Below are 26,432 nucleotides of genomic sequence, written 5' to 3'. Positions count from 1 at the left end.
TTTCTTTCTTTCTTTCTCTTTCTTTCTTTCTTTCTTTCTTTCTTTCTTTCTTTCTTTCTTTCTTTCTTTCTTTCTTTCTTTCTTTCTTTCTTTCTTTCTTTCTTTCTTTCTTTTATTCTTTCTTTCTTCCTTCCCTTCCTTCCTTCCTTCCTTCCTTTCTTTCTTTCTTTCTGTCTCTTTCTCTTTCTTCTTTCTTTCTTTCTTTCTTTCTTCTTTCTTTCTTTCTTTCTTTCTTTCTTTCTTTCTGTCTCTTTCTTTCTTTCTTTCTTTCTTTCTTTCTTTCTTTCTTTCTTTCTTTCTTTCTTTTTGTCTTTCTTTCTTTCTTCCTTCCTTCCTTTCTCTCTCTCTCTCTCTCTCTCTCTCTTCCTTCCTTTCTTTCATTGCTTTTTATTTTAAAAATGCATGCAAAGATATGCAAAATGCAAAACCTCATGCACCAAAATTTTCTCCTTCTCCTAGACAGCAAGTAATCCAATATAGGTTAAACATGGGCAGTTCTTCTAAACTTTTCCACTTTTATCATACTGCACAAAAAAATAGATCAAAAGGGGAGAAAATGAGAAAGAAAAAAACAAGCAAGCAAACAACAACAACAAAGGTGATAATACTATATTGTGATCCACATTCAGTCCTCTTTCTGGATGCAGATAGCTCTCTCCATCCCAAGTCTATTGGAATTGACCTGAATCACCTCATTGTTGAAAAGAGCAGAGTCCATCACAATTGATCATCACATAATCTTGTTGCTGCGGTGTACAATGATCTCCTGGTTCTGCTCTTTTCACTCAGCATCAGTTCATGCCAGTCTCTCCAGCCTCTCTGAAATCATCCTGTTGGTCATTTCTTTCACAACAATAATATTCCATAACATTCATAGACCAGAACTTATTCAGCCATTCTCCAACTGATGGGTATCCATTTAATTTCCAGTTCTGACATGCTTGTTTTTTGTTTGTTTGTTTGTTTGTTTTGTTTTGTTTTTTTGCAATAAACTCTGAAAGGCTTGTGACTTGGTCACACAGCCAATTTCTTTCAAAATTGGGATTTGAAGCCAGGTTTTCAGGCTTCAAGACCAGTTCACTATCCATTATCACCCAACTATAAAGTAATGGGAGTTAAAAATATAAGAAAACAAGGCAGCTTGATGAATAAGGGCAGCTGGGTGAGTCTGGAATCAGGAAGATCTGACTTCAAATATGGCTTCATATACTTACCAGCTGTGTGACCCTGGGCACTTCTCTCTCTGTTTGCTTTAGTTTCCTTATCTGTAAAATGAGCTAGAGAAGGAAAGGGCAAACTATTCTAGTATCTTTGCCAAGAAAACACCAAATGGGCTCACAGAGTCAGACATGACTGGAAAAAAAGAGACTATACAATAACTAGTAGATAAGGAAGGCACTCTAGAAGCAAGAACATCTAAGTTCAGATCCTAAGGCATAGTGATCTTTCTCAATCTCTTTTCTGAGACTGTAAATCATATGCATTTGTAAAATGTCCCTATAACAGGGTTGTTGTAAAGATTACATGAGATGATATATTCATTAGAATGTAGGTATACATGTGTAAACCTTAAAGTGCTATAACAAGCCATTCTGGAGAGCAATTTGGAACTATGCCCAAAGAGCTATCAAACTGTGCACACCCTTTGATCCAACAGTGTCTCTACTAGGATTATATCCCAAAGATATCTTAAAGGAGGAAAGGGACCCACATGTGCAAAAACATTTGTGGTAGCCCTCTTTGTAATGGTAAGAAACTGGAAATTGAGTGGATGCCCATCAGTTGAAGAATGTCTGAATAAGTTATGGTATATGAATGTTATGGAATATTATTGTTCTATAAGAAATGATCAGGAGGATGATTTCAGAGATACTTGGAGAGATTTACAGGAACTGATGCTACGTTCAATGAGTAGAACCAGAACATCATTGTACACAGCAACAGCAAGATTATATGATGTTCAATTCTGATGGACATGGCTCTTTTCAACAATGAGATGATTCAGACCAGTTTCAATGATCTTGTGATGAAGAGAGCCATCTCCACCCAGAGAGAGGACTGTGGGAACTGAATGTGGATCACAACAGAGCATTTTCACTCTTTTTGTTTTGTTTTGCTTATATTTTGTTTTCTTTCTTATTTTTGTTTCCTTTTTTTGTCTGATTTTTCTTGTGCAGCAAGATAATTGTATAAATATGTATGCATATGTTGGATTTAACATATATTTTTCACATGTTTAACATATATTGGACTACTTTTAACATTTAAAAAAAATTGAATTCCAAATTCTATTCCTCTCTTCTCCATCCCCTCCCCCAACACTGAGACATTAAGCAATCCAGTATAATTTAAGCAATCACAAGTTGCTTAGGGGAGGGAATGGAGAGAAAGTGGGAAATTTAGAACATAAGGTTTTGCAAGGGTTAATGTTGAAAAATTATCCATGTTTATGTTTTGAAAATAAAAAAGGGAAAAAAGTGCTATATCAATAGCAATTAAAAACAAAACAAAAACAAAAACCAGAGCTATGGGAGCCTATCCATATCTAGTACCTCTTAGAATGGCCCTGGGGGCTTTCTAATGCTGATTTTAAGTCCTATAGATGATTTGTTCCCCTTGCTTTTTCTCTTAGTTTCTGAGCCAAAATTTCCTTCTCTGTCAAATAAAAGGGTGGATCTCCAAGGCAGTTTATGAGCCACATAAGAAAATGACCTCATTTTTTAAAACAAAAAATTAGATTCCATTTCATCATCTATCTTTTTCACATGTTTGGGGTTATTTTAAAAATCAAATCCATACCCAAAGATGAAGGATTGCCACTGCTAAGGATATTGGAGGGGAATATTTGAGGGAATGCTTTATGGTTACCCAGACAGGGAATTTGAGCTGATTTTGCTTGTGGAGACACATAGCAGGCAGGAACTGGTTGTTGAGAGCTCCATCACCCTCTCCCCTGCCTCGGCAACACCTAGACCTGGGAACCAGATATGAAAGGACATCCGTGAGCTGAATAGTGTCCAGAGGAGGTCAGACAGGGTGGTAGTCTGGAGCAGCATGAATCTCTGCAGTCTGGATTTTAGAATGTACATGTGGTTGCATAACCTATATTGGATTGTTTACTGGCTCAGAGTTGGGGGATGGGATGAAGAAGAGAGGAATAGAATTTGGAATTCAAGAAAAAATTTTTAATGTTAAAAAGTTGTTTTAGCATGCAATTGGGGGGGGGGATGGAAAATATTTTAAAATGTCCATTTGGGTTAAAGGGGATCGTACTTAGGTTTTTCACAAAATCTATATCTAGAATATTCAGAGAACTTAGCTGTATGATTTTTTATGAGCTGCTCTGTAACTCAGTTTCTTCATTTATAAAATTAAATGACTAAACTCTGATAAACCATAGTTTTAGCAATCTGTGGCTTCCTAATTTAGCTTGTACCTAAAGGTCATGGTCTATATGACCCAGGTTCCTTTAGTAGACAGTCATGAGATTTGGGGAAAATTTTAAAATTTAAAATTGGCATAATTAATATAATGGGGAAGCTAAATAGATTAGGCAAAGATTGTAGGAAAACAGCATTTCAAACTGGAATGAATCATAGAATCCAACCTCATTTTACAGACAGGGAAACTGATGAACAGAATCTTTGGAGTTATCCAGTGCTTACTGATTGATTTAGTCCAAACCGCATCCAGACAAGAACCATCCCTAGAATATATGTGACATGCTTTAGCTTGGAGACATCTAATAGGAGGCAATCAACTAGCTCCTTCCATGGTGATGGCTGCCATGGTTACGAAATTCTTCCTTATATCAAGCCCTAAATCTATGAAACACAGATCCATTTTTTTGTTGTTGTTTTGCCCACTGGGGCCAAGCAAAACCAGTGTAATCTCTCTTCCATTTAAAAACCCTCATTAAATAGCTCCAGGAAAGTCGCCTCTCTATGTACTGTTCTTCTCACTAAACATCCCCATTTCCATTCTAACAAATAAACTGGAGCTCTAGAAAATGGAGCTTGGGAAATCTGAGCTTTCTCCTAGAAAGATTTTCATGGCAAATATATAGACAAAACCTGTTTAGCTTAGAGGAGATAAGCTATAACAAAGTCGTAATAATTAGTTAAAACACCCAGGACAATAATAAATTTTACTTATAAGATGGAGGAGGCTTGTCCAAAGTTATAGATGTGCAGAGGGGAAGAACTAAGATATGAACACAGATCCTCTTCCATCCCTCCCCACTGAAGTAAATTGGGGAAAATAGAGCTCTGGAAATCTGAGCTCTCTCCCGAAAGATTTTCAGGGCAAATACATGGACAAAACCTGCTCAGCCTAGAGGAGATAATCTATAGCAAAGTTATGTTAATTAGTAAAAACACTCAGATAGTAATAACCTGTACTTATGAAATGGAAGGGGCTTGTCCAAAGTCACAGATGTGCAGAGTGGAAGAACTAGAATGTGAACACAAATCCTCTTCCATCCTACCCCACTGAAGTAAATTGGGGAAAATAGAGCTCTGGAAATCTGAGCCCTCTCCAGAAAGATTTTAAGGGTAAATGAATGGACAAAACCTGCTCAGCCTAGAGGAGACAATCTATAGCAAAGTTGAAATAATCTGTAAAAACACCCAGGATAATAATAAATTTTACTTATGAGATGGAAGGGGCTTGTCCAAAGGCATAGATGTGCAGAGTAGAAGAAATAAGATTTTTATAAAAATCCTCTTCCATCCCACCCCACTGAAGTAAATTGGGGAAAATAGAGCTCTGGAAATCTGAGCCCTCTCCAGAAAGATTTTAAGGGTAAATGAATGGACAAAACCTGCTCAGCCTAGAGGAGACAATCTATAGCAAAGTTGTAACAATTAGTAAAACCCCCCAGATAGTAATAACCTGTACTTATGAGATGGAAGGGGCTTGTCCAAAATCATATATGTGCAGAGTAGAAGAAATAAGATTTTTATAAAAATCCTCTTCCATCCCACCCCACTGAAGTAAATTGGGGAAAATAGAGCTCTGGAAATCTGAGCCCTCTCCGGAAAGATTTTAAGGGTAAATGAATGGACAAAACCTGCTCAGCCTAGAGGAGACAATCTATAGCAAAGTTGAAATAATCTGTAAAAACACCCAGGATAATAATAAATTTTACTTATGAGATGGAAGGGGCTTGTCCAAAGGCATAGATGTGCAGAGTAGAAGAAATAAGATTTTTATAAAAATCCTCTTCCATCCCACCCCACTGAAGTAAATTGGGGAAAATAGAGCTCTGGAAATCTGAGCCCTCTCCAGAAAGATTTTAAGGGTAAATGAATGGACAAAACCTGCTCAGCCTAGAGGAGACAATCTATAGCAAAGTTGTAACAATTAGTAAAACCCCCCAGATAGTAATAACCTGTACTTATGAGATGGAAGGGGCTTGTCCAAAGGCATAGATGTGCAGAGTAGAAGAAATAAGATTTTTATAAAAATCCTCTTCCATGCCTCTTCACTGAAGTAAATTGGGGAAAATAGAGCTCTGGAAATCTGAGCTCTCTCCAGAAAGATTTTCAGGGCAAATACATGGACAAAACCTGCTCAGCCTAGAGGAGACAATCTATAGCAAAGTTGTAACAATTAGTAAAAACACCCAGGATAATAATAACCTGTATTTATGAAATGGAAGGGGGCTTGTCCAAAGGCATAGATGTACAGAGTAGAAGAACTAAGATTTGAATAAAAATCCTCTTCCATCCCACCCCACTGAAGTAAACTGGGGAAAATAGAGCTCTGGAAATCTGAGCTCTCTCCAGAAAGATTTTCAGGGCAAATATATGGGCAAATCCTGCTTAGCCTAGAGGAGACAATCTATAGTAAAATTGTAATAATTAGTAAAAACACCCAGGATAATAATAAATTTTACTTATGAGATGGAAGGGGCTTGTCCAAAGTCATAGATAAGCAGAATAGAAGAACTAAGATTTATTTATTTTTTCTTTTTTTCCCTGGTTTTGTTTTCCTTTTATTCTTGCTTACATTGGTTTTATTTTACAAAAAAATAATAATTATAGCTTTTTATTGACAAAATATATGCATGGATACTTTTTCATTATTTACCTTTGCAAAAACTTCTGTTCCCACTTTTCCCCTCCTTCCTTCCACTCCCTCCCCTAGATGGCAGGTAGTCCCATACATTTTAAATATATTATTAAAGTATATGTTAAATACAATTTATGTATTTATATTTATACAGTTGTCTTGCTACACAAGAAAAATTGGATTTAGAAAGAAGGTAAAAATAACCTGGGAAGAAAAACAAAATTGCAAGCAAACAATAACAGAAAGAATATAAATGCTATGGAAGAACTAAGATTTAAATAAAAATCCTCTTCCATCCCATCCCACTGAAGTAAATTGGGGAAAATAGAGCTCTGGAAATCTGAGCTCTCTCCCGAAAGATTTTCAGGGCAAATACATGGACAAAACCTGCTCAGCCTAGAGGAGATAATCTATAGCAAAGTTGTAACAATTAATAAAAACACCCAGGATAATAATAACCTGTATTTATGAAATGGAAGGGGCTTTTCCAAAGTCATAGATATGCAGAGGGGAAGAACTAGAATGTGAACACAAATCCTCTTCCATCCTACCCCACTGAAGTAAACTGGGGAAAATAGAGCTCTGGAAATCTGAGCTCTCTCCAGAAAGATTTTCAGGGCAAATACATGGACAAAACCTGCTCAGCCTAGAGGAGACAATCTATAGCAAAGTTGTAACAATTAATAAAAACACCCAGGATAGTAATAACCTGTACTTATGAAATGGAAGGGGCTTGTCCAAAATCAAAGATGTGCAGAGTGGAAGAACTAGAATGTGAACACAAATCCTCTTCCATCCCATCCCACTGAAGTAAATTGGGGAAAATAGAGCTCTGCAAATCTGAGCTCTCTCCAGAAAAATTTTCAGGGCAAATACATGGACAAAACCTGCTCAACCTAGAGTAAAAACACCCAGGATAATAATAAATTTTACTTATGAGATGGAAGGGGCTTGTCCAAAGTCATAGATGTGAAGAGTAGAAGAAATAAGATTTTTATAAAAATCCTCTTCTATCCCACCCCACTGAAGTAAATTGGGGAAAATAGAGCTCTGGAAATCTGAGCTCTGTCCAGAAAGATTTTCAGGGCAAATGAATGGACAAAACCTGCTCAGCCTAGAGGAGAAAATCTATAGCAAAGTTGTAACAATTAGTAAAAACACCCAGGATAATAATAACTTTTACTTATGAGATGAAAAGGACTTGTCCTAAGTCATATATGTGCAGAGTAGAAGAAATAAGATTTTTATAAAAATCCTCTTCCATCCCTCCCCACTGAAGTAAATTGGGGAAAATAGAGCTCTGGAAATCTGAGCTCTCTCCCGAAAGATTTTCAGGGCAAATACATGGACAAAACCTGCTTAGCCTAGAGGAGATAATCTATAGCAAAGTTATATTAATTAGTAAAAAACCCCAGATAGTAATAACCTGTACTTATGAGATGGAAGGGGCTTGTCTAAAGTCATTTATGTGCAGAGTAGAAGAAATAAGATTTGAATAAAAAATCCTCTTCCATCCCACCCCACTGAAGTAAATTGGGGAAAATAGAGCTCTGGAAATCTGAGCTCTGTCCAGAAAAATTTTCAGGGCAAATAGATGGACAAAACCTGCTCAGCCTAGAGGAGACAATCTATAGCAAAGTTGTAACAATTAGTAAAAACACCCAGGATAATAATAACCTGTATTTATGAAATGGAAGGGGCTTTTCCAAAGTCATAGATGTGCAGAGGGGAAGAACTAGAATGTGAGCACTAATCCTCTTCCATCTTACCCCAGTGAAGTAAACTGGGGAAAATAGAGCTCTGGAAATCTGAGCTCTCTCCAGAAAAATTTTCAGGGCAAATAGATGGATAAAACCTGCTCAACCTAGAGGAGACAATCTATAGTAAAATTGTAATAATTAGTAAAAACACCCAGGATAATAATAAATTTTACTTATGAAATGGAAGGGGCTTGTCCAAAGTCATAGATGTGCAGAATAGAAGAACTAAGATTTATTTTTTTTTCTTTTTTTTTCCCCTGGTTTTGTTTTCCTTTTATTCTTGCTTACATTGGTTTTATTTTACAAAAAAATAATAATTATAGCTTTTTATTGACAAAATATATGCATGGATACTTTTTCATTATTTACCTTTGCAAAAACTTCTGTTCCCACTTTTCCCCTCCTTCCTTCCACTCCCTCCCCTAGATGGCAGGTAGTCCCATACATTTTAAATATATTATTAAAGTATATGTTAAATACAATTTATGTATTTATATTTATACAGTTGTCTTGCTACACAAGAAAAATTGGATTTAGAAAGAAGGTAAAAATAACCTGAGAAGAAAAACAAAAATGCAAGCAAACAATAACAGAAAGAATATAAATGCTATGGAAGAACTAAGATTTAAATAAAAATCCTCTTCCATCCCATCCCACTGAAGTAAATTGGGGAAAATGGAGCTCTGGAAATCTGAGCTCTCTCCAGAAAGATTTTCAGGGCAAATATATGGACAAATCCTGCTTAGCCTAGAGGAGATAATCTATAGCAAAGTTATGTTAATTAGTAAAAACAGTCAGATAGTAATAACCTGTACTTATGAAATGGAAGGCGGCTTATCTTAAAGTCATAGATGTGCAGAGGGGAAGAACTAGAATGTGAACACAAATCCTCTTCCATCTTACTCCAGTGAAGTAAATTGGGGAAAATAGAGCTCTGGAAATCTGAGCTCTCTCCAGAAAGATTTTAAGGGTAAACGAATGGACAAAACCTGCTCAGCCTAGAGGAGACCATCTATAGCAAAGTTGTAACAATTAGTAAAAACACCCAGGATAATAATAACCTGTATTTATGAAATGGAAGGGGGCTTGTCCAAAGGCATAGATGTACAGAGTAGAAGAACTGAGATTTGAATAACAATCCTCTTCCATCCCACCCCACTGAAGTAAATTGGGGAAAATAGAGCTCTGGAAATCTGAGCTCTCTCCAGAAAGATTTTCAGGGCAAATGAATGGACAAAACCTGCTCAGCCTAGAGGAGACCATCTATAGCAAAGTTGTAACAATTAGTAAAAACACCCAGGATAATAATAACCTGTATTTATGAAATGGAAGGGGGCTTGTCCAAAGGCATAGATGTACAGAGTAGAAGAACTGAGATTTGAATAACAATCCTCTTCCATCCCACCCCACTGAAGTAAACTGGGGAAAATAGAGCTCTGGAAATCTGAGCTCTCTCCAGAAAGATTTTCAGGGCAAATATATGGGCAAATGCTGCTTAGCCTAGAGGAGACAATCTATAGTAAAATTGTAATAATTAGTAAAAACACCCAGGATAATAATAAATTTTACTTATGAGATGGAAGGGGCTTGTCCAAAGTCATAAATGTGCAGAATAGAAGAACTAAAATTTATTTATTTTTTTTCTTTTTTTTCCCCTGGTTTTGTTTTCCTTTTATTCTTGCTTACATTGGTTTTATTTTACAAAAAATAATAATTATAGCTTTTTATTGACAAAATATATGCATGGATACTTTTTCATTATTTACCTTTGCAAGAACTTCTGTTCCCACTTTTCCCCTCCTTCCTTCCACTCCCTCCCCTAGATGGCAGGTAGTCCCATACATTTTAAATATATTATTAAAGTATATGTTAAATACAATTTATGTATTTATATTTATACAGTTGTCTTGCTACACAAGAAAAATTGGATTTAGAAAGAAGGTAAAAATAACCTGGGAAGAAAAACAAAAATGCAAGCAAACAATAACAGAAAGAATATAAATGCTATGGAAGAACTAAGATTTAAATAAAAATCCTCTTCCATCCCATCCCACTGAAGTAAATTGGGGAAAATAGAGCTCTGGAAATCTGAGCTCTCTCCCGAAAGATTTTCAGGGCAAATGAATGGACAAAACCTGCTTAGCCTAGAGGAGATAATCTATAGCAAAGTTATGTTAATTAGTAAAAACAGTCAGATAGTAATAACCTGTACTTATGAAATGGAAGGCGGCTTGTCTTAAAGTCATAGATGTGCAGAGTGGAAGAACTAGAATGTGAGCACTAATCCTCTTCCATCTTACTCCAGTGAAGTAAATTGGGGAAAATAGAGCTCTGGAAATCTGAGCCCTCTCCAGAAAGATTTTAAGGGTAAACGAATGGACAAAACCTGCTCAGCCTAGAGGAGACAATCTATAGCAAAGTTGAAATAATCTGTAAAAACACCCAGGATAATAATAAATTTTACTTATGAGATGGAAGGGGCTTGTCCAAAGTCATAGATGTACAGAGTAGAAGAACTAAGATTTGAATAAAAATCCTCTTCCATCCCACCCCACTGAAGTAAATTGGGGAAAATAGAGCTCTGGAAATCTGAGCTCTGTCCAGAAAGATTTTCAGGGCAAATGAATGGACAAAACCTGCTTAGCCCAGAGGAGATAATCTATAGCAAAGTTATATTAATTAGTAAAAACCCCCAGATAGTAACAACCTGTACTTATGAGATGGAAGGGGCTTGTCTAACGTCATATATGTGCAGAGTGGAAGAACTAGAATGTGAACACAAATCCTCTTCCATTCTACCTCACATAAGTAAATTTGGGAAAATAGAGCTCTGGAAATCTGAGCCCTCTCCGGAAAGATTTTCAGGGCAAATACATGGATAAAACCTGCTCAGCCTAGAGGAGACAATCTATAGCAAAGTTGAAATAATGTGTAAAAACACCCAAGATAATAATAAATTTTACTTATGAGATGGAAGGGGCTTGTCCAAAGTCATATATTTGCAGAGTAGAAGAAATAAGATTTTTATAAAAATCCTCTTCCATCCCACCACACTGAAGTAAATTGGGGAAAATAGAGCTCTGGAAATCTGAGCTCTGTCCAGAAAGATTTTCAGGGCAAATGAATGGACAAAACCTGCTTAGCCCAGAGGAGATAATCTATAGCAAAGTTATATTAATTAGTAAAAACCCCCAGATAGTAACAACCTGTACTTATGAGATGGAAGGGGCTTGTCTAACGTCATATATGTGCAGAGTGGAAGAACTAGAATGTGAACACAAATCCTCTTCCATTCTACCTCACATAAGTAAATTTGGGAAAATAGAGCTCTGGAAATCTGAGCCCTCTCCGGAAAGATTTTCAGGGCAAATACATGGATAAAACCTGCTCAGCCTAGAGGAGACAATCTATAGCAAAGTTGAAATAATGTGTAAAAACACCCAAGATAATAATAAATTTTACTTATGAGATGGAAGGGGCTTGTCCAAAGTCATATATTTGCAGAGTAGAAGAAATAAGATTTTTATAAAAATCCTCTTCCATCCCACCACACTGAAGTAAATTGGGGAAAATAGAGCTCTGGAAATCTGAGCTCTCTCCAGAAAGATTTTCAGGGCAAATACATGGACAAAACCTGCTCAACCTACAGGAGATAATCTATAGCAAAGTTGTAACAATTAGTAAAAACACCCAGGATAAAAATAACTTTTACTTATGAGATGAAAAGGACTTGTCCTAAGTCATATATGTGCAGAGTAGAAGAACTAAGATTTGAATAAAAATCCTCTTCCATCCTACCCCACTGAAGTAAATTGGGGAAAATAGAGCTCTGGAAATCTGAGCCCTCTCCGGAAAGATTTTAAGGGTAAATGAATGGACAAAACCTGCTCAGCCTAGAGGAGACAATCTATAGCAAAGTTGAAATAATCTTTAAAAACACCCAGGATAATAATAAATTTTACTTATGAGATGGAAGGGGCTTGTCCAAAGTCATAGATGTGCAGAGTAGAAGAACTAAGATTTGAATAAAAAGTCCTCTTCCATCCCTCCCCACTGAAGTAAACTGGGGAAAATAGAGCTCTGGAAATCTGAGCTCTCTCCAGAATGATTTTCAGGGCAAATATATGGACAAATCCTGCTCAGCCTAGAGGAGACAATCTATAGCAAAGTTATATTAATTAGTAAAAACCCCCAGATAGTAATAACCTGTACTTATGAGATGGAAGGGGCTTGTCTAATGTCATATATGTGCAGAGTGGAAGAACTAAGATTTGAATAAAAATCCTCTTCCATCCTACCCCACTGAAGTAAACTGGGGAAAATAGAGCTCTGGAAATCTGAGCTCTCTCCAGAAAGATTTTCAGGGCAAATACATGGACAAAACCTGCTCAACCTAGAGGAGATAATCTATAGCAAAGTTGAAATAATCTGTAAAAACACCCAGGGCAATAATAAATTTTACTTATGAGATGGAAGGGGCTTGTTCAAAGTCATATATGTGCAGAGTAGAAGAACTAAGATTTGAATAAAAAGTCCTCTTCCATCCCTCCCCACTGAAGTAAACTGGGGAAAATAGAGCTCTGGAAATCTGAGCTCTCTCCAGAATGATTTTCAGGGCAAATATATGGACAAATCCTGCTCAGCCTAGAGGAGACAATCTATAGCAAATTTATATTAATTAGTAAAAACCCCCAGATAGTAACAACCTGTACTTATGAGATGGAAGGGGCTTGTCTAACGTCATATATGTGCAGAGTGGAAGAACTAGAATGTGAACACAAATCCTCTTCCATTCTACCTCACATAAGTAAATTGGGGAAAATAGAGCTCTGGAAATCTGAGCTCTCTCCAGGAAGATTTTCAGGGCAAATACATGGATAAAACCTGCTCAGCCTAGAGGAGACAATCTATAGCAAAGTTATGTTAATTAGTAAAAACACCCAGGATAATAATAACCTCTATTTATGAAATGGAAGGGGGCTTGTCTTAAAGTCATAGATGTGCAGAGGGGAAGAACTAGAATGTGAACACAAATCCTCTTCCATCCTACTCCAGTGAAGTGAATTGTGAACTCAGACAAATAATGGAAAATGGACAACTGCCCACATGGTCTTTAAGATCCATGCATGTACACACACACACACACACACCCATACAAACACACTGCTGCACCAAAGTAGGGTTGTTTACCTCCCCCCATTCCACCTGTGCTGGTTCTATAGCTGAGGAAGGAATTAGGTAGGAAAGAAAAGGGGCACAATGTTCCCTGGTTGCTATCTAGTGAGAGGAAAGAAGCATGAAATCAGGGGTCCTGACAGGATCAAAGACATGTCCTTGAGAGTCCAGGCCTCCATGTTGGACGCTACCCAGGTAATGAATCAAAATGGAGAGGGATGCTTTTTAAGCCCCAAGCTCAGCACAAGATGAGCCTTCTATGTGTTTTCTGAACCAAATCATCAATACTTTCTGTTGCCATGGTGAGGAAAATACAGCAGTTACACTGTGTAATGGGAAGGCAGTAGCTCCTGCCATTAGTCCTGATGAGAACACCAGCCTCCTTTCATTTTGCTAAAAACGCTGGGAGAAAATGGGGCTTATTTGCTGATGCACATTAGCTGATTCATTATACTGCTATTGCAGGGCTGGTTGTTCCTAAGAAAAAGAGAAATTCAGGTCAGATCTCGTCTCTCTGGAGCCGAGCAGCTGCAGTAAGGGGTGGGGGGAGTGCAGGTCCCTGTTGCTGATTAGCTTTGTGTATCTGTTTACATTGTTTAGGTGGGTAAATGCCCAGAAGATAGATTACTGGATTGCTCAGGAAGTCTGGAAGCCAAAATTTGGCCCCACATATTACTTACGTGACCCCGGGAAAGCTCTTTAATCTGTGGGACCAGTTTCTTCATCTGTCCAATGGTGACAATAGTAGGATCTGTTTCCTAAGGTTGTTGTGAGAATAAAGTCATCCTGTAAATATTTATAAAGCATTATGTAGATGCTAGATGTTTTGTTGTGGTAGTGGTTCAGTCAGTTCTTCCCATCAACACTCACAATTTGTGATCCCATTTGGGGTTTTATTGGCAGATATTGGGGTGGTTTGCTATTTCCTTCCCCACTTCATTTTTACAGATGAGGAAAGTGAGGCAAACAGAATGAAGTGACTTGCCCAGTGTCATCCAGGTAGTAAACATCTGAGGCCAGATTTGAATTAGGAAGTTGAATCTTCTTGACTTCAAGCCCAGCACTCTATCTACTTATTACATGCCAAATGTTATACATTATTACATCATTATTAATCTATTCCAAGACACAGAGTCCCAGTATTAGGAGAAATCATCCATTCCAACCCATAAATCTATAGGATTCCTCTCAGCAAATTTCCCAAGTGGTCCCCAGTCTTCCCTTAAACACTTCGAGAAAGGGTGAACGAACATATATGACTTTACTAAGCAAGCTCTTGGGCAATTCTAATTTCTGTACAGGGAAATTAGAATTAAATCTCCTTCTTTGTCATTTCCACCTATTGTTCCTAGTTTTACCCAGAGGCCAAAGAGAACAACATGAAAATATGAATTCCTCTTCAGACCTTACAAATGTTCTGAGGCAGCTATCATATTCCCTTTCATTCTTTCCTTCTTCGATTCCTTCAGAAGGTTCTCTTATACTCAGTTACTATTGAAGATTTTCCCTATGTCTCTTCTGAAATCCATCATCTAGAATGAAACCTGGGACTGCACATGGTCTGTTCAAGGTACTATAGGACTACAATCCCCAATCTTCAGGAAACTTTGTTTTTCTTGACACAATTTAAGACTGGAAAACAACTTGCCAAGAGAAGATACCACATAGAAGATATCATAGGACCATAATCCCCAATCTTCAGGAAACTTTGTTTTCTTAACATAATTTAAGCCTGGAAAATAACTTGCCAAGAGAAGGTATATGGCTTCATCAACTCAAAACTAGAGAGTTCATGAGTTTCCCAACAATATGTTTACTTTTACTAGTCAGTCAGGGAACACAATTAATTCAAAACATGATAATGAAATAGCATAGTAAGAAATTGAAACCCCATAAATCTGGGGCACACTCTCCTAGAAATATAAACATCAACAATGAGAAAAGTGGTCACTCCTCAAGCTGACTCACTGCGAGTTCTCACATAGGAAGCAGTCCTGGCACAGACAATTCAGATCTCCAACTCCAGAAGGCCACCAGTGTCTTCCACACCCATATCAGCATATTGTTCTTTCTGAGCATGTTCCTTAGTGAGCACTGATTTCTACTGGGCCTGCACCTCAGCATCCTGCCATCCTGTTGAGATCTGTCTTTTCGGCTTCCTTAATGGTTTGGTAATATTCCTATTGCTTCCTGTCTGTCTTGATATCTCGGGCTTCTCTTTGGCCCACTTATAGTTCTGGAACTTCAAGGAATCAAAGAGTTTTTCTATTCTAATATCTTCATTTACAAAAGATTCATAGAAAGTAAGTTGAGCTGAAATTGAATCTTAGGCCCTTAGTGTTAAATCTATTTATTTTTCTATTGCACCATATTGCCATTACTCTCTGCTGGGTACAGCACTCCCTCATTTTGTGGATACTCCTGGGTCTTGCTCTTTCTTACCAGTTTTGAGGTTTCCTTTCTTTAATCTTATATCTTGACCCTCTTAGCTCCAATCTGCTAGAGTGTAACAACTAGAAAATGTCTCCCTAGTAAGAGTAGGGTGGTGACTCTAGTTATATCCAGAGGGTATAACCATCACACTCAGTTTACAAAGGCCAAATCTAATGCTCCTTAGGTTATTTATTTTAATCTCTGGGTCTAATGTTAAAAATCATAATACTAGATCCCAGATTGCTCTTTGATTTAGAATTAGAAATTCCTAAACTCCTACTTTGTAGCTAGTAATACAAATGAATTGAACCCGAATAAAAGGAAGGGCACAAAGCCATTGTTCTCTACTCACCTGCCCCATTTGCTGACTTTATTTTATAAATAGATGACTATAGGTATATATATTATGTATTTACATATGTGAACATACATACATGCAGTGTGTATAGATATATATATACATATATATATGCAAAACACACACACACACACACACATATATATATATATATATATCTCATATCAACAGGCAATAAAGATTACTCTGTGCCAGGTTCTCTGCCAAGTACTGAGAATGTAAATACAAACAGAAAGAACAATGGTCTCTGTCCTCAAGGAGCTTACTTTGTAGTGGAGGAAGACAACACATAAAGAGAAGCTGAAAACCAGCAGTTGGAATATAGGGGAGAGAGAGAGAGAGAGAGAGAGAGAGAGAGAGAGAGAGAGAGAGAGAGAGAGAGAGAGAGAGAGAGAGAGAGAGAGAGAGAGAAAGAGAGAGAGAGAGAGAGAGAGAGAGAGAGAAAGAGAGAGAGAGAGAGAGAGAGAGAGAGATGAAGAAAGTCCAGAGATTCAGAAGTATAGCTTGAAGAGTAATGAAGACATGGGTGACTCTCCCCTTTTTAAAATGGAGGTCATGGAAGAAACAAATCAGTGGAAGGGAGAAGCTACTTCCAAAGTAAGAAATAGTCCTGGTAGCCTGAGCTTCCAGACTGAAGAGGTTTCTATGACTTGGTAGAGAAAGTCCTTTGGAGAGGAAAGTCCTTTGTATCCTGGAAAGGAATGAAATAATTATTATCTACTTTTGTAAGTTCCACACTGAACATCTCCCCAGGATTCAGGAGGCTTTTTCTGTAGATTAACTGGGGAGCCAGGGTAACTTGTCCAGTTGTCGTTGCTCCCTTTTAATAATAGAAGAGCCCACCTCCTTGTCTGATCACGTGTCCCAAAAGAGAACATTGACTTCTTATATATCAGTTGTTGCCCATTGTTCTTTGGATCATCCATAATTTTTGATTCTTCAGCAATTGTGTTGTCTGATCATTCGTAATCATAATAAATGTATAATTTGTATATTGTATACATAATAAATATATAAATTGTATAATTTTGATTAATATCTGCAAAACATTTTATGTATCTTATCTTATCTAACATTCATAACAAGCCTCTAGGATAGGTTCTATAGATATTATTATCCTTTCCACACATATGGAAACTGAGGCTCAGAAAGCTTGAGTGTTTGTGTTAGCTAAGTATTAGAGGTGAGAATCGAAAATCCATCCAATTCTTTTATGATCTTAGCTAGTTCTTTTGTCTTCTCTGTGTGAAAAGCTCAGTTACATGTTTTGGTGGGATCTAGATAAATGTCTCCTGGGATATATTCTCGGAAAGATTTTACATAGTTATAGGTTAAGCAACTTGGCCAAGTGGGTGCTTGAGGAGTTCTGCTGAGACTTCAAAGCATGTATAGGAGAGAAATTCATGTGGTTAGGCCATCCTCACTGGCTTCTGTCATACCTTCCAAGTCCTTCCTTAATGTTTTTTTCCCCCTTCCCTAATGTTTATTGGGGTTCCTGGTTGCCTTCTCATTAAGTTCAATATGCTTTGTTTAAGTAACCATTATGTATGGACCCCACCTGGTCTCTGTCAGCAGGTTGAGCTTCTAGAATTGGGCTGGCTACAACTCCTAAGAGGTTCAAGCTGTCTCTTCTCTAATGCTACAAGCCTGACCCCTGTTTTAGCATGGTTTTCTCCCCACCAGGGGAAGCAATAATATTCCATAACCTTCATATACCATAATTTACCCAACCATTCTCCAATTGATGGACATCCATTCATTTTCCAGTTTCTAGCCACTACAAAAAGAGCTGCCACAAACATTTTGGCACATACAGGTCCCTTTCCCTTCTTTAGTATTTCTTTGGGATATAAGCCCAGTAGTAGTATGGCTGGGTCAAAGGGTATGCACAGTTTGATAACTTTTTGGGCATAGTTCCAGATTGCTCTCCAGAATGGCTGGATTCTTTCACAACTTCACCAGCAATGCATCAGTGCCCCAGTTTTCCCACATCCTCTCCAACATTCATCATTATTTTTTCCTGTCATCTTAGCCAATCTGACAGAACACCAATTAATTCTTACAAAAGGGTAATTGATGATAAAGATATAGCAAGTATAAACATTTCTCCTCCACACTTGTGGCAAACTGTCCTAAATTACACCCAAGTCCTTGGGGAGGTTGGGCTCAAACTTAAAGCAGTTGCTACCCTCGGCCTTCATGACACATAGCTGCTGAATGAAGGCGGTCTGAGCTACCTCTGGCCTGTGTAAAACAGGCTTCTGGGTACTTCTCTTTTGATTGACAGGCATCCAGATCATTCTGAAGGAGACTCCAGTCCCTGGATGACTATGTGACCTTTCAAAGATTTATTAGTGGTAGCCAACTGGAAGGTCTGACCAATTGGAGATGGTCCCAGTGCAGAGACACTCCACCATGGATCAGGGGCACATTGCAGTGAGGACCAGCCTCACTTTTGGCAGGTTAATGCTTATCACACACATCCTGGTTCTCACTGCAGAACTGATTACCAGTATATTAATCATATTAATACCATCAATTAATTAATTAATTGATAGTATGTCATTTCATCATGTGCTTAGCAGATTAGAACCAGTTACAGAATGCCTGTAAATATTCCTAATGAGCATACATATTATCCTGCCTTTCCCCAAACAGGCTCAGCAGCCCCTTCTATGCAGAGATATCATGTGCTCACACTACCCATAACCTCTAGCACCATCTTACCCCATCCCCTGCTCTAAAGGGGTAACATGCTCTTAGATACCAGAGATATAGAAACAAATAGGTTCTACCATCATGGAATTTAGGGGATGGAATGTATGAGCAGAAATATAAGGGGACTTGATGAAGGAGAGAGTGCTGGGGTGGAATCAGGGATAACTTCACAGAAGGAACTGAGCCTTGAAAGAAGTTGATCAACTATCCTACGGAAGAATGAAGAGTAAGGCATTTCAGACAGAGAACAATGCAAAGAAAGGAGATGGAGTTATATGGAGTGTAGAAGCAGGAATAGTATGAAATCATTAAGAAATGTTCAGTTGGCATCATATTGTGGAACATCTTAAATACTGGATTAAGGAAAATGTATTTTATCCTACAGGCAACTGGGAGCCACTAAAGATGTTAGAGCATGGAAAAACATGATCAGGCATGTGAATTAAGAAGAATTTTTATTAAAAAGATTATTGGTCAGTAAAGAATGGGTGGATATGAAGTCATCCAGAAGAGAAGGGATAGCCCCAACTAGAAGCCACCATGCTTTGTGATTGGTTGTGGGGAGGAGTGGGGGAGGGAGAAGGAGAAGTCAGAGATGTCGCAGAGGGGTGAGGAGGAAGATCTGCTCTCCAAGGAACACTTGAACTTAAGTCTTTCTTTAATTGAAGCCTGGTGTCCCCATTAGGAGAAGCAATTAACAGAGAGCAAGTCAAATGAGTCCTTTGGATCCTGGCAAAGCTCCTGGTCTTTGTGAGTGGCTGAGGACGGGAAATCCGAAGCCTTTGGGGCTTGGGCCAGCCTTGCCTTTCCAATGAACTTGACCTCATTGGACGATTGTTTAACTTCTTTAAGAAATCTGCCTTACCTTCCCAACCAGATCAAATAGGATAATGAACAGCAAAGTGCCTTGGAAAGAGTAAACATCACCTAGTTACTTTTGCTTTTTCCCTCCTCTCCCTTCTTCCCTCTCTTCTTTCTCCCTCTGCTTTTTCTTCTGCCTCTCCCTCTCCTCCCTCCCCTCTCCTTCTCCCTCTCCTTCCTCTGCTTCTCCTTCTGCCTCTTCTTCTCAACCTCTCAACCTCAGTTTTCCCAGAGCTAAACAGCACTGGGTTGCTATTGATTTGCCCTATTGATGGAATCCTTCCACTCTGACCTGAGCCAGAATATTTCCACTTTGTAGATAAGGAAGTTAAGGAAGCCAAGTCTCACAGTTTAAGTAAATAGCTCCAGGTTACAAAACTAGTAATATTTGTTTTGCCAACTTTTCGGAGTTGTTTTGAGAAAAGTGTTTTGAAAAAGGAAACAATTGTATTGTAAAGAATTTTAGGAAATTGTCAACAATTAGGGTTTTATTATTTTTATCCATCCTCTGTATTACCAATGTAATTACCAATGTAATTTCCTAAAACAGAAGTTGGACCATGTCACTCACTTAATAAACTCCCTATTTGACTCAGTATGACTTTAGGATTCAAATAAAAACTTCTACCATTTACTGTCCTTCAAAGCCTCCATCCAGCCTACTTCCCAGTCTTCCATTAGTTGTCCCCTTTACATGCTCAAACCAGGCTCCCCTTATGATTTCTCCTGTCATAGATGAAATCCCATCTCCCACCTCTGTGCTTTTGCCCATGCTGTTCCTTATGCCTGGACCACCCTTCTACATCAGCTCTGAATTTTAGAATCCCAAGTTTTCTTCCCAGAGCAACTCTAGCCCTGCTTTCTAAATGGTTCCTTTTTGAGTCCTTAGCTTTTGCTTATGGCCCAAACGCTTTGTACATGTTCATTTTATATATACCCATAAATGTACAAGGTGTTTCCTCTGATGGAATATAAGCTCCTTGAGGACAGTGATTATTTAGTTTTTATATTTGGATGCCCAACATCTGACACAGTATCCAGCATGGTCTCTGCTTAATAAAGACCTGTTAATTGATGCCCAGATCTCTTAGTGCTAGATTCTAGTAGAACTTCACCAAATCATGGGATGTGACCTATCTTTGTCATCTCTCCTAGCACTCAGGGCTGCATCTAGCCTAGCTATAGGGATACTTTAATTCATGTTTTTGGGATAAATGAAAAGTATATCCCTCCCATTCATCAGACAATGAGGAGATGAGAGTCTCAGCTAAAAATGCTGGATGTTCAGAGAATGAGCATTCAACCATTTTTTTATCCTATCCCTCCCTCCCCAAATAAAAAGAAAAGAAAGATAAATTCCATGGCCTTCTGCTAGGTGCCAGACTCAGGTCGAAGTGGAAGGATTTGGTCAGAGCAGGGCAAAGGTCAGCATATAGAACACCAAATCACTCCAACCAAGCTCCCCATGTAGCTACAGAAATACACCAGGATTATCAGTCCATTAATCTCTTGTCCTCAGAACTCTTAGATTGATCTTTGGCTCTGTTAAAGGAAATTGAACTTCATTCTAAATTCATCAGCTGCTGAATCTCCCTTTATTAACTGGGCAATAGGGCTAGAATTATTTGCATACATATCTACCTGCTCTCAAGTTTTGTGTGTCTTGAACATTGGTCCAGATGTCACTGACCTAGAGTCAACTTGTTTTGCTGTGCAGAAAAAGAATCGTTCAAATTGAAGCTGGATGATCTCTTAATGAATAGGAAAGCTGTGGAGAGTCTTCCTCCTTTGGATGCTCTCTGGGCTCCCCTCCTACTTTTTTCCTACTCAATCCTTGCCATGTTCTCCTGGTGGCCTGGTGACAGCCAGTGCATTAGCTTCCTATTTGACTAGGTCTCTAGACTAGCTGTGGTCTCTAAAAGTCTGACATAATTTTATTAGATTTAGCCCATCTACATTCAGGCTCATGGGTAGCTGAACATGGGTTCCTCCCTCTGGTCTGATTCAAGGGCATTCAAAGTAACATTCTTAAAGATCTCTATTACCAGTTTAAAATGACCATAGTGAGAATTACCTGGGTGAAAGTAGGATGGTACTTGAAAAGCCTCTTTCCTTTTGATAGACCATAAGTTTCTTGAAAGCAGGAATTATTTCATTTTTATTTGTATTCCTAAGTGTATAGTAAGCATTTACTAAAAGCTTGTTAGATGAATGAAGCAATGACTTGACTTACTGCTACCTTTGTGGACCCATTCACTTTTCTCTCTGAGTCTTTCCTCAACTGTGAAATGAGTTAAATTAGATGGTAACAATAAGTAACAATAATTGTTATTGTTGTTGTTATTGTAACAACAGTAACAAAAACAACAGTAGAATTTTATGATCCTCATTTCTGCCTCTTGTCTTCCCTGGCTTCCTTTGAATTCCAACTAAAATCCCACTTCTACAGGACAGTCTTCACCTACCACTCTTAATTTTAGTATCTTCTCTCAATTATCTTGTATAAAGCTTCTTTGTATATATTTATTTAATACTTATCTCTTCTATTATACTGATTGCTCCTTGAGGAAAACTGTCTTTTAGCTCTCAGTGTATTCCCTGCACTTAGCACAGTGCCTGGCATTTAGTAGGCACTTAATAAATGTTTATTGATTTACATAGTACTTTAGATTTGCAAAATGCTTTGCAAATGTGATCTCATTTGATCCTCACAGCAACCCTGGGTAGGAGATGTCATTAGTAGCCCCATTTTAAGGTCTGGACACTGAAGCAAATAGAAGTTAAAAGTCTTACCCAAACACTAATACATTGTTGGTGGAACTATGAATGGATCCAACCTTTCTGGAGAGCAATTTGGAACTATGCTCAAAAAGTTATCAAAGCAGTGATCCAGCAGTGTTTCTACTGGGCTTGTATCCCAAAGAGATCTTAAAGAAGGAAAAGGGACCCACATGTGCAAAAATGTTTGTGGCAGCCCTTTTTGTAGTGGCTAGAAACTGGAAACTGAGTGGATGCTCATTAGCTGGAAAATGGCTGAATAAGTTATGGGATATGAATGTTATGGAATATTACTGTTCTGTAAGAAATGACCAACAGGAGGATTTCAGAGAGGTCTGGGGAGACTTATATAAAGTGAGCAGAACCAGGAGATCATTGTACACGGCAACAACAAAACTATATGATAATTAATTCTGATGGATATGGCCCTCTTCAATAATGAGATGATCCAGACCAATTCCAATGGTTTGGTGATAAAAAGAGCCATCCATCTGCACCGGAGAAAGGACTGTGGGAACTAAGTATGGATCATAACATAGCATTCTCACTCTTTTTATTGTTGTTTGCTTGTATTTTATTTTGCTTCTCTCTCTCTCTCCTTCTCTCTCTCGCTCTGTCTCTCTGTTTCTCTCTCTCCTCTGTCTCTCTGTCTCTGTCTCTCTCTGTCTATGTCTCTCTGTCTCTGTCTCTGTCTCTCTGTCTCTCTCTCTCTCTCCTTCTCTGTCTCTCTCTCTCCTTTTCTGTCTCTCTGTCTCTCTGTCTCTCTCTGTCTTTGTCTCTCTCTCTCTCTCTCTCTCTCTGTCTCTCTCCTGATTTGATTTGATTTTTCTTGTGTGACACAATATTTGTATAAATATGTATGCATATATTGGATTTAACCTGCATTTTTACCATGTTTAACATATATTGGACTACTTGCCATCTAGGGGAGGACGTGGAAGGAAATCAGAACACAAGGTTTTGCAAGGGCTAATGTTGAAGAATTGTCCATACAAATGTTTTGAAAAATAAAAAACTTTGAAAAATAAAAAGTTTTAATAAAAAAATAAAGTTTTTTTTTTAAAAGTCTTACCCAGGGTCACAAGCCAGTAAACCTCTAAGGCTGCTTTTGAACTTGGAGCTTCCTGACTCTAATTCTCTGGCTACTGGGTCATCCATTGCTCTTATTCGGTGACCTCTAAGAATCCTTCTAGCTCTAAGTGTGCTATATATGACCTTAACACACTGTATTTCCAGAAAACTCTCATGAGAGTGAAAATGTCCACAAGACAGAATTGGGAATAGGAGTAAGCCTAGTGATGACAGCCATCTTGGGCTCACTCAGCCTTTGTGACTGTATTATTAGGAGAGACCCTTTTCAATGCATTTCAGGGTCATCTGCCCAGTTGGCAAGGTGATGATCTATCCAGCCCTGGAAACTCTTGAAATCCCTTCCTTAAAGTGGTAGGGGTTGCAATCTGCATCAATGAAGGGCCCATAGCATATTCTTAAAGTATTGAACCAATTTTATATATGTATATTTTTAAGACCTCAGAAAGTCCTGTTTTTGGTGAAATGTGGGCATACATTTTGAAAAGACAGGTCCTATATATTTCCATTAGAGCTAGAGACCTCCTGGTGGATAGGGACAAAGTCCTATTTTCAAACCTGGCCTTGGGTGCACCAATACCTTATCCAGAGGGTATAGCAACCACCTTATGTCCTTGGCAGACTGCCAGGGGCACTTACTAGAAGCTTGTGAATTTGATTGAATTTAGAGAAAGGTTGTTCATAAAAGATTATTGACACTCTTAAAGGTCAGTGTATTCTGTACTTTTGGAACCTTTTTGTGGAGCAAAAAACAATAGGACATTTAGCTGGATGATCAAATAAACATCTGGCTTGGGGAAGGGGAGGAAAGAGAAGAGGAGAAGAGAGAGAATAAAGTAGGGAGAGAGAGATAAGAGGAGGAAGGAGGAGGAGGAAGAAGAGAAAAGAAGAAAGGGAAGGAGGAGGGAGGGTGAGAGAAGGAGGGAGGTAAAAAGAAAAGGAGAGAAGAAGGAAGAGAGACAGAGAAGAGAATCAGAGAGAAAGAGATAGAGAGAAAAGAAAGAAAAAAAGGAGAGAAAGAGAGAGAGGAAAAAAAGAGAGAGAAAGAGAGGGAGGGAGAGAGAGAGAGAGAGAGAGAGAGAGAGAGAGAGAGAGAGAGAGAGAGAGAGAGAGAGAGAGAGAGAGAGAGAGGTGAGATTGCAGGATTTGAGAAGTACTCAGCACAAAAGCTCTTGGAAAATTTCTAGATCAATAAGGAAATTTGCAAACCTATTAAAGTGATAGTAACTAATGTTTCTTTGATGCTGCAAGGTTTGCAAAATACTTTCCTTAAGACATCCCACTAAAAGGAAAGAGGTAATACAGGTATGATTCCCTCAAGGCTCTTATTGCCCTTTGGAAACTGAGGCTCAGAGAGGCCTCCTCAGGGTCACACAGCTACTCAATATTTGAGTCAGAATTTGAAGGCAGAAATTCAGACTGGAGGTTCATTCATTATGGGGCACACTGCCTTCTGATGACTTCTGTATTTTGATGACATAATCCTGAACTGTAAACTAGGACATATAAGCCTTCCTGAAAGGAAGCTAAAATGGCCAGTGTTTACTTAGCCTAGTCCAATAGGATCCCCCCAAGAAATAACTAGAGAACAGAAAAGTCAAAAATTGCTATTCTGTGAGGAAGAGGGGGAGACGAGAACTCCCAGAAGACAATCCTTAAGCTCTCCATGCCCAATCTTGGGACCTCTCACATGCCAAGCCCTAACCTTTCTCAACTCTTCATTCTTCTTCAGGACTGGAGGGAGGCAACATCCCACCTTCTTCATTCCCAGTTTTGAGAACTGAACATCCAGAGAGGGGGGATTCTTCAGCCCCTCCCTGCTTCAAAGGAGAAGTAAGATTTGAGTCAAGGGTCCTTCAATCATGAGAGTGAATAGCAAAATAATAGACAGCTCTCAAACTGCAGTCTTTCTAACTTCAGCTCCCAATAATCCTTCCCTCCCCCAACTGCCTGTAGCAGATTCAGTGCTGGAAGGAAAGCTAAAGGCCACGCAGTCCAATCTCTTTATTTCACGGCTGAGGAAACAGACTGAGACGTGGAGAGACTTGCTAAGGATCACATAGGTAGTTATGTAGCAGAGATGAGATTCAACTCATTGGACTTTACTTCTTCTGGCCGGTGGGATTGATTGGGAAGTCCAGCACATTTTGACTCTGAGTTCCCTTTTCCAGAGACTCCCGATGCCTGTTATTCTGGCAGGGGCTGAAGAGGTAGAGGAGTTAGTTATGGCCTCCATCCCCTTCCCCTAATCAGCCAAGCTAGCCTGCTATCAGTGTGATCCAGGAGGAGGGGCTGAGCAGTAAGCCACCTGAGGAAAGCTGGGGCAGGGGAGGATCACAGCTGGGGAAAGGAGAGTAACTAAGAGGTGAGACCTCAGCATGTAGCAGAGCCAGAGCATGTCAAAACAGGCAGGGGCCCAAATACATTTTACATATTTTCTGTTTCCTGGAGGGTCTGAGGGAAGCAGTTCAAGTGTTTTTAGGTTCCTGTTCCTATTTGGAGCTGGGCCCAGCAGCTGGATGTTTTCCCTTTTTCTTGTGAGTTTACTATTATCATAGTTCAATTGTCCAGGATAGCGTGATGGAAAGAGCACCGACTTTGGAGGCAGGACCGGGATCCAAATCTTAATAATGCTTGCTGATGGAACGGACAAAGCCAGACCGGTTCTCTCCGGATGTGTATTGAGGAAAAGCTGCACCTGCCTCAGTGGATTCCCAGTCTGATGATGACATTTCCATGTGCTTGTTCCAGGTCTATGTGGCCTGCCAGTCCATGCTCATTGTGTTGGTGGGCGCCGTACCAGAATACCATATCGACCAGGAAGAGCTTCCCAGGAACCCCGAGGAGCTGGCCAGCCACGTGCACTTTGCAGATAACTTTACATCCATAGTGACAGAGGCAAGTAGCAAAACAGCACGGTGTAAGCCCTGCCTTTCTTTGCCCCTTTCCCATGGAGCTCTATTTTTAGAGGACTTTAAAAACAATAAGCCTGTCTGGATTGCTTAGGCTGGGATTATGTGTACACATCTATATCTATATCTATATCTATATCTATATCTATATCTATATCTATATCTATATCTATATCTATATCTATATCTATATCTATATCTATATTTATATAGTGTTTTCCCTGTCAAAGGGGTCTGTGGGTAGAAATCATCAGTAGTGGTGAAGAGGAAGGC

The 26,432-nt window shown here is 38.7% G+C and overlaps 1 protein-coding gene across 1 annotated transcript in view; it reads left to right on the top strand.

Moving 5' to 3' along the window:
- Positions 1–26,432, top strand: part of LOC141558834 (solute carrier family 22 member 15-like) — a 185,839-nt gene that overhangs the window by 1,068 nt on the left and 158,339 nt on the right. The window contains exon 2 of the mRNA XM_074296613.1: positions 25,999–26,145. Coding sequence (XP_074152714.1) covers positions 26,020–26,145 — 126 coding nt within the window. The 5' untranslated portion in view covers positions 25,999–26,019. The remainder of the gene's footprint in view (positions 1–25,998; positions 26,146–26,432) is intronic.

Source organism: Sminthopsis crassicaudata, chromosome 2 (assembly GCF_048593235.1).
Source record: "Sminthopsis crassicaudata isolate SCR6 chromosome 2, ASM4859323v1, whole genome shotgun sequence".
Lineage (NCBI taxonomy): Eukaryota > Metazoa > Chordata > Mammalia > Dasyuromorphia > Dasyuridae > Sminthopsis > Sminthopsis crassicaudata.
The sequence above is the reverse complement of the archived record's forward strand: the minus strand, read 5'-3'. Positions and strand labels throughout refer to the sequence as shown.